Source organism: Salmo trutta, chromosome 27, assembly GCF_901001165.1.
Source record: "Salmo trutta chromosome 27, fSalTru1.1, whole genome shotgun sequence".
Classification (NCBI taxonomy): domain Eukaryota; kingdom Metazoa; phylum Chordata; class Actinopteri; order Salmoniformes; family Salmonidae; genus Salmo; species Salmo trutta.
Window position 1 is genome coordinate 41,360,132 of NC_042983.1, and position 9,572 is coordinate 41,369,703.

The 9,572-nt window shown below is 42.2% G+C and overlaps 1 protein-coding gene across 1 annotated transcript in view; it reads left to right on the plus strand.

Annotated features, from left to right (window-relative positions):
- The window catches only part of fras1 (Fraser extracellular matrix complex subunit 1), a 306,477-nt gene that overhangs the window by 257,145 nt on the left and 39,760 nt on the right, over nt 1–9,572 (plus strand). The window contains exons 46-48 of the mRNA XM_029718140.1: nt 5,993–6,106; nt 8,623–8,773; nt 9,303–9,462. Of these exons, the coding sequence (XP_029574000.1) occupies nt 5,993–6,106; nt 8,623–8,773; nt 9,303–9,462 (425 nt within the window). The remainder of the gene's footprint in view (nt 1–5,992; nt 6,107–8,622; nt 8,774–9,302; nt 9,463–9,572) is intronic.

A 9,572-nucleotide genomic window follows, 5' to 3' on the forward strand; every position in this document is an offset into this window, starting at 1 on the left:
ATCAGAAACCATGGTCAAATAGTTAGCCACGGTGTACTGCCGATTTAGGGCCAGATAGCACTGCATTTTGCTTTGTGCTTGTGTTTCCCAATAAGCAATGTAGTTTTGTTTTGACAGTGTTGTAATTTGGTTAATTCTGATTGATTGGATGTTCTGGTCCTAAGGCTTCAGTGTGTTAGTAGAACAGGTTTGTGAACTCAGCCCCAGGACCAGCTGGATGAGGGGACTCTTTTCTTTGCTCAGCTCTTGGCATTGCAGGGCTTGGAAATTATATGAGAGGGGGTTACTGTATTTTCGATGTTTCCAAAACTTAATTGCTCTTTTTTTAGTTTTTATTATTAGAGGATATTGGTCTAATTCTGCCCTGCATGCATTGTTTGTAGTTTTCCTCTGGGCATGTTGCAGAATCTTACAGAACTCTGCATGCAGGGTTTCAATGGGGTGTTTGTCCCATTTGGTGAAATCTTGTTTTGCAAGTGGACCCCATACCTCGCTGCCATAAAGTGCAATTGTTTCAATGACACATTCAATTAGTTTTAGCCAAATTGTGATAGGTATTTCATTTTGAAATTGTTTTTTAATGGCGTAGAATGCCTTGCGTGCTTTCTCTCTCAGTTCATTCACTGCCTCATTAAAGGTGTCCAGTTGAGCTTATTTTTAAACCTAAGTAATTATAGTGTGTGCAGTACTCTATATATTTTGTACCAATTGAGAACTTTCTTCTAATTCCCTAAGATCTGGATCTTCTCTGGAAAATCATTATTTTAGTCTTTTTGGGGTTTACTGCCAGGGCCCAGGTCTGGCAGTACTGCTCTAGCAGGTCCAGGCTCTGCTGTAGGCCAGGTGCTGTGGGTGACAGCAGGCATAGGTCATCTGCGAAGAGTAGGCATATAACCTCTGAATTGTGGAGACTAACACCAGGGGCTGAGGATTTTTCTAGAATAGTGGCCAATTCGTTATTGTAAATATTGAAGAGTGCAGGGCTCAGATTGCAACCCTGGCGAAGGCCTCGCCAGGGTAAAGAATTCTGTTATTTTCTTGCCAATTTTAATGCTGCATGTATTGCCAGTATACATTGATTTGTGGGATCTTGTTTTGAATTAGTTAGTAGCATGTAGCACTGCTGATGTTGCGGTTAGTTGTTTGTTTCCTTTTGTTTTGTAAGTTTCACTAAAATAAAAATTGGGGAACTCAGAGCACGCTGCGCCTTGGTCAGTCTCTCCACACAATCTTGACACAAATGCTTTTTGGAAGTCGATAAAGCAAGCGTATATTTCGGTATTATTTTGGTGGACATGTTTATCTATCAGGGTGTGTAGGGTGTAAATATGATCAGTCGTGCGACGTTTGGGTATAAATCCAATTTGGCTTTTACAAGACATTGTGCTTACTAAGGAAGTTTAGAACTCTTACATTTATAATACTACAGAAAACCTTCCCCAGGTTACTGTTCACACAAATGCCTCTGTAATTGTTAGGGTCAAATTTGTCTCCGTTCTTAAAGATTGGGGTTATGAGTCCTTGATTCCAGATGTCAGGGAAATAACCTACACTCAGGATCAAATTAAACAGTTTTAATATAGCCAATTGATATTTTGCACTAGTGAGTTTGAGCATCTCATTTAGGATGCCATCAGGTCCACATGCTTTTTTAAATTTGAGGGCCTGAAGTTTCTTATCGAGCTCTTGGTCAGTAATTGGGGAATCCAATGGATTTCGATTGTCCTTTATAGCTTTTTCTAATCCATTCAACTTCTCATGAATTTGGCATTGTTCTGCGTTTGTGTCAATTTGAACGGTGTTGTAGAGTGTTTTAAAATGGGTTGTCCATATGTTACCATTTTGTATCTCTAATTCTTCTTGTTTCAATTTTTTTCGTTTTTTACAATTTTGCCAGAAGTTGCTTGTGTTTATGGATCCTCAATTAGTGTCAGCTGCTTGCTGTTGTACTGTGCTTTTTTGGTTCTGAGTGTGCGTTTATTGAGTTTTAAACTCTCACAGTAATGAAGGCGTAATTCACGATTATTTGGATTTCTGTGCTTTTGGTTGGATAGTGTTCTAAGTTTTTTCCTTATAATTTTACAATCTGCATCAAACCAGTTGTCATCTGTGGTCTTCTTTGTTTTGTTTTTTATTCATTTCAATTGTGCTTCTTTTGCCTTTTGCCTGAATATATAGTTGATGTTTTTTACTGCTAGATTGATGCCTTCTTTACTGTGAGTGAATGTGGCATCCAGAAAGTTATCTAAGAGTGTTTGGATATTTTGGTTCCAGGTTGCTTTCTGGTATTCTTCTGTGCTGTTTTGGGCCCATCTGTATGAGTTTCTGATGTTGTACAGTTTACTGGGCTGTGAATGTGTGGTTGTTTCCATGTCTGTTCTTTTGAAAAACAACGAAATTTGGCTGTGATCAGACAAAGGTGTTAGTGGCTTGACAGTGAATGAGCTGAGAGAGAGAAAGGGTGATTGTCTCTAATCATATAGTCTACTGTGCTGTGGCCAAGAGGTGAGCAATAGGTGAATCTCCCCAAAGAGTCCCCCCGTAACCTACCATTGACAAAGTACAGACCCTGGCTTCTACAGATGTCACGACTTCCGCCAAAGTCGGTTCCTCTCCTTGTTCGGGCGGCGCTCGGCGGTCGACGTCGCCGGTCTTCTAGCCATCGCCGATCCACTTTTCATTTTCCACTGGTTTTGTCTATGTTTCCCACACACCTGGTTTTCATTTCCCAATTACTGGTCATGTATTTAACCCTCTATTTCTCCCATGTTTTTGTGTGTGATTATTTATTGTTAGGGTCGGCACGTTTCCGGCTGGTTTGTTCCGGGTGCTGTGTTCACCCGTGTTGTATGGCAACCATTATTGTTCGCACATTGGTTTTGTTACTTTGTGCTGTTTTTCTCTAGTAAAGTGCGTTGTTCACTCATCTCTGCTCTCCTGCGCCTGACTTCATGCACCAGCTACACCCACCAACCTGACAACAGAGCTGCAACGGATTCCTTCCGTTTTTGTTGATGGTGCTGTCACTGTTGTTTCTATGGGGGAGATTAAGGCAGTTAGAAACAGTATGGCCTGTAATAAAGCTGTCCCCTCTTGTGGTCGTTAGATCAGGTAGTGTTCCTGTGTGCGCATTTGTGTCCCCACAGATGAGCACATTTCCCTGGGCCTGGAAATGGCACGTCTCTTCCTCAAGGGTGGGGAAGATCTCCTCTGAGTAATATGGGGATTCTGAGGGGGGGATATATATTGCGCAAAGGAACACATATTTTTCTGTCAGTACAAGTTCTTTTTTTAGTTTTAACCAAATGTGATATTTACCAATTTTGAGGGGATCAATTAGATTTTGTAGTTTGGATTTGTACCAAATGATCAGTAATCCAGAGTCCCTTCCTCTACTGACAGAGTTGTACTCTGTACTCTGTCTTCCCTGTGGCTCAGTTGGTAGAGCATGGTGTTTGCAATGCCAGCATGGTGTGTGCAACTCCAGGGTTGTGGGTTCAATTCCCACGGGGGGCCAGTACAAAAAAAATATATGAAATGTATGCATTCACTACTGTAAGTCGCTCTGGATAAGAGCATCTGCTAAATGACTAAAATGTAAATGTAAAATGTTGTGTTTCTGTGATGGCACAATTACCTCTCTGTAGCCTGTGGGACAGTGAGTGACAATGTCAGCCTAACACCATGTCTCCTGCAGAATGATGACGTCAACATCTTTAAGATTTTTGTTGAACTCCAGTGCTAAACTCTTCAGTCTGATAGGTTGATGAGTTTAGACCCTGAATGTTCCACATGCTAACTGACAGGTTGATGAGTTTAGACCCTGAATGTTCCACATGCTAACTGATAGGTTGATGAATTTAGACCCTGAATGTTCCACATGCTAACTGATAGGTTGATGAGTTTAGACCCTGAATGTTCCACATGCTAACTGATAGGTTGATGAGTTTAGGCCCTGAATGTTCCACATGCTAACTGATAGGTTGATGAGTTTAGACCCTGAATGTTCCACATGCTAACTGATAGGTTGATGAGTTTAGACCCTGAATGTTCCACATGCTAACTGATAGGTTGATGAGTTTAGACCCTGAATGTTCCACATGCTAACTGATAGGTTGATGAGTTTAGACCCTGAATGTTCCACATGCTAACTGATAGGTTGATGAGTTTAGACCCTGAATGTTCCGCATGCTAACTGATAGGTTGATGAGTTTAGGCCCTGAATGTTCCACATGCTAACTGATAGGTTGATGAGTTTAGACCCTGAATGTTCCACATGCTAACTGATAGGTTGATGAGTTTAGGCCCTGAATGTTCCACATGCTAACTGATAGGTTGATGAGTTTAGACCCTGAATGTTCCCCATGCTAACTGATAGGTTGATGAGTTTAGACCCTGAATGTTCCACATGCTAACTGATAGCGATTTTATGTTGCAAAAAGAAAGAATAGCAGTCAGAAATACATTAACTACTAACTAATAAGTTGGAGATAAACAGGATAACAGCTAACATTTTTTCCATTTAATATATATATATATATATATTCCTATTAATTGAACAAGTAAACTTTTAGTACAATAGGTGTGTGTGCGTGCGTGCGTGCGTGCGTGCGTCCGTGTGTGTTTAGTGCAGATGTATTGGAGGAGCTGTTTAATCTCACTCAATCCTACAGGGTTCTCCTGTCCTCTGATGACCTCTGCGTAGCTGCGCTGGTCTTGCTGTGGGGCCCTGTGGAGTGGAGGGGGGCCAGGTCTGGGCCGTGGGGCTTCCTCTCTGGTCTGGTAGAGGTGGTGGTCTGGTAGTAGGCTGGGCCCTGTGGAGTGGAGGGGGGCCAGGTCTGGGCCGTGGGGCTTCCTCTCTGGTCTGGTAGAGGTGGTGGTCTGGTGCGGGGTAGTAGGCTGGGCCCGGTCCGGTCTGGCAAAGCCGATGGAAGTGGTGATGCTCTGGTGGTGGGTGGGGCCTGTGGGGTGCGCTGGGTCTGGTGGGGCGTTGAAGGGGCCTGGGGCTCCTTGGTGGTGCAGTGGTCTGGTAGGGGTCTCTGGGTGGTCCTCTGTCCAGTGCGGCATGGGGTGTTTCTCTACCAAGTGCCACGTCCTTTAGAGACTTGGCAAACATCCCTGCTGTCTGCTTCCTCAGGTGGGAGTGGTCGTGCAGGTGCTCTGGGGTGTCTGTTGGGTGGTGAGCAACGTGCACGTTCGGAAGTAGGCCACACCCTCTGATGATGTCAGCGCTGAGTTTCTGAATGGTACGGGGATGAAAGTCTTTGCGGGGCAGCAGAGTTGAGATGGTGATGTGGGAGTTGGGGAACCACTCAGAACCAGTTGGGGAACCACTTTATCTCTCTCTCTCTCTCTCTCTCTGTCTCTCTCTCTCACTCTCTCTGTGTCTCTCTGTGTGTGTGTGTGTCTCTCTCTGTTTATCTCTCTCTCTTTCTCTCTCTCTATGTGGCTCTCTCTGTGTGTCTCTGTCTCTCTCTCTCTGTGTCTCTCTCTCTCTCTGTGTGTGTGTGTGTGTGTCTCTCTCTCTGTTTATCTCCTCTTTCTCTCTCTCTATGTTGCTCTCTCTGTGTCTCTCTCTGTGTGTCTCTGTCTCTCTCTCTCACTCTCTCTGTGTCTCTCTCTCTGTGTGTGTGTGTGTGTGTCTCTCTGTTTATCTCTCTCTCTTTCTCTCTCTCTCTCTCTCTGTGGCTCTCTCTGTGTGTCTCTGTCTCTCTCTCTGTCAATTCAAGGGTCTTTATTGGCATGGGAAACATATGTTAACATTGCCAAAGCAAGTGAGGTAGATAATATACAAAAGCGAAATAAACAATAAAAATGAACAGTAAACATTACACTCACAGAAGTTCCAAAAGAATAAAGACATTACAAATGTCGTATTATGTATATATACAGTGTTGTAAGTCTCTGTCTCTCTCTCTCTCTCTCTCTCTCTCTCTCTCTCTCTCTCTCTGCAATTTCATAAATCCCTCATCCTGCCTTTGTTATTGTGTAGGTGTTGACTGCTGCACCCCAGAAGTTTAAGATAGACATTCTGCCTGTTGATGATGGAACACCTCGTATCGTCATGAACCTGGGTCTGCAGTGGCTGGAGTACACGGACAACAAGGTAAACACAGGCTGGGTCTTAAATGGCACCCTAGTGTCTCTTTATAGTTCACTACTTTAGACCAGGGCCTATAGGGAATAGGGTGCACTACTTTAGACCAGGAACTATAGGGAATAGGGTGCACTACTTTAGACCAGGAACTACAGGGTACATTACGGTAAAAGAGTTCCATTTGGTACACAGACAAAATCAAATGATATCAGCTTTCAACTCCTGTCACTGTTTCACCTCTTTCAACTCCTGTCCTCCTCTTTCAACCTCTTTCTGATTTTCTGTCACTATGTGTACTTGTTTATTTCAATATCTGACGTTGTATTTGTCCGAATAATTTAATTCAAATTTTTTTTTTGTACTTTATTGTTCTATTACATAGTAGAACATAACAAATATGTAAACAGAAAACAAATATGGAAACAAAAATGTAGAACAAATCTCCCCAAAACAAAGAGAATAGTTGAAGGTGTTATGGGTGCGAGAGAGAGAGAGAGAGAGAGAGAGAGAGAGAGAGAGAGAGAGAGAGAGAGAGAGAGAGAGAGAGAGAGAGAGAGAGAGAGAGAGAGAGAGAGAGAGAGAGAGAGAGAGAGAGAGAGAGAGAGAGAGAGAGAGAGAGAGAGAGAGAGAGAGAGAGAGAGAGAGAGAGAGAGAGAGAGAGAGAGAGAGAGAGAGAGAGAGAGAGAGAGAGAGAGAGAGAGAGAGAGAGAGAGAGAGAGAGAGAGCAGAGAGAGAGAGAGACAGACAGACAGACAGACAGACAGACAGACAGACAGACAGACAGACAGACAGACAGACAGACAGACAGACAGACAGACAGACAGACAGACAGACAGACAGACAGACAGACAGACAGACAGACAGACAGACAGACAGACAGACAGACAGACAGACAGGACTTTCCTTTCTAGCCGTGTGAAACAGAAAGGTGTGAGTTCTGTGTTTGACAGACACTTAATTGACTACTTTCCCAAATGCTACAGGATCATATAACCAATAATATTACATTCTGTATGTTCCACCAGCTACTGTAAAACACCAGCTACTGTAAAACGCTGTGTCTCCAGCGTACTCTACCACAGTGCTCTCTACTGACAAATCAACAACCATTAATCTGAATATTCTACCATTCCAACGCAGAAAAACTGCTTTTTAACAATACTTCATTCAAATGTTTTGGACGGAAAACTATTTCACTATTTCAAGTATTGTAATGAATTAGAAGTTATATTTCATACAAAATCTGTAAAACACTAGATAGTTACTTTAACTAGAGTTGATGTCTCTGCCCCTGCAGAAATCGAATTAGCATTATTAATAAAAAGTTCCCATGAAAATCTTTTCTTTTTTTTTAAGCCGCTAGAGTTGATTGATGCGCCGAGAAAAAAAAGGGAGTTTAAATGTGTCAACAAAAAATACGATTATTTCCTGATCTTTCTTATGTCTCTCAGACTCAGGAAAAACACTTCAAAACAAACTTCCTTGTGATTTCTTTTTTCGACTCTCTGTTTCTCCATGTCTGAATCGGATATCCAATGTGTTTCTATGGTCTAAAAAGCAGTAAGGCCAATGTTTCATTGAGAGAAAAAAAACCCCCAAAAAAACGGATGTATTTATTTATACCTAAAGGGGTGCTAAAATTACAAGTCAAATAAGCTAAAAAATAAATGGTATGACTATTTTAAAAACAATTCCATATGTTAGCTTAGTAGAACAAAGGTTACTATTATTTTGAATAGATAACAATTGACCGTGCAGTACTTTAAAACAATATAGAACATTCTGGAACACATATTGGAAAGAGAAATACAAAACATAACTTTTTACGTTTTTTTGTTGTTGTTGAGAAAATCGTTTATGTTTTATGTAATGTTAGACAATAATATGAGTGTCTGATAATTACAGTGAAGTGAGGGGAAAATGCTGTGGGCAACTATCAAAACTTTCCCTGCAGGCAATGTAATTGTGAAATAATGATATTATGGGCATTGGGCTGATCTGCTGAGAAAATATTATATGCTAACTTGATTTAAGAGTTAGAGTTTGTTTGCACAGGTCTCAAAAGAATTGCATGGCTAGATGACTCTTCAACTTTTCCCCTTCATATCAATGGTTGGATTTGGTTTTTGTTGCGCTGCCTCCCTCTAATGGTCTGTGATAGAGTCACAAATACAGTTTAAGTTTTTTCAATTCTTATTGATTTCCTGGCTACTAAACTTGACTGACTGACTGACTGACCGACAGACTGGTTGATTGACTGGTTGATTGACTGGTTGATTGACTGGTTGATTGACTGGTTGATTGACTGGTTGACTGACTGGTTGATTGACTGGTTGATTGACTGACAGACTGATTGTCTGATTGATTGATTTACTGACTGTCTAATTGATTGATTTACTGACTGTCTGATTGATGGATTAATTGATTGACTGTCTGATTGATTGATTGATTGATTGACTGTCTGATTTATTGATGGATTGATTGATTGATTGATTTACTGACTGTCTGATTGATGGATGTTGCAGGCCACCAACCTGATCAGTAAGAAGGAGCTATTGACCATGGATCCAGACACCGACGATGGCCAGCTGGTCTATGAGGTCACTGCAGAGCCTAAACACGGCTTCCTGGAGAGCAAACTGAAACCTGGCGCTCCCATCAACACCTTCACACAAGGTAGTGGGTCTCTCTCTCTCTCTGTGTGTGTGTGTGTGTGTGTGTGTGTGTGTGTGTGTGTGTGTGTGTGTGTGGGGGGGGGGGGGGGGGGGATATTGAGTATTTAGTATTGAGTGAGACTATTGAAGAGGGTTCCAATTACAATGTTGTGCTAACGTTAGTCTACGTTGTGCTAACGTTGGGTCTATGTTGTGCTAACGTTGGTCTAACGTTGGTCTACATTGTGCTAACGTTGGTCTACATTGTGCTAACGTTGGTCTATGTTGCGCTAACGTTGGTCTATGTTGCGCTAACGTTGGTCTATGTTGCGCTAACATTAGTCTATGTTGTGCTAACGTTGGTCTAACGTTGGTCTATGTTGTGCTAACGTTGGTCTATGTTGTGCTAACGTTGGTCTACATTGTGCTAACGTTGGTCTACATTGTGCTAACGTTGGTCTACATTGTGCTAACGTTGGTCTACATTGTGCTAACGTTGGGTCTATGTTGTTTTTAACATTGTGGTAACTTGGCACCCCTTCCCTCTCCAGCTGACATTAACCTGGGCTTGATCCGCTACGTGCTCCATGAAGAGAGCGTGACAGAGACCATGGACAACTTTAAGTTCCTGGTGAAGGACAGCAAGCCCAACGTTGTCTCTGATAACCTGTTCCATATTCAGTGGTCCCTCGTTAGCTTCCAACACAGGAGGTGAGAGAGACACAGCCAGCTGTAACAAGTAGGGCCCAGCGTGTTATCTTCCCTGTGTTTCTGACTCAGCTGATTATTGAGGGGAAAACGTACTTACTATGACTGTGATA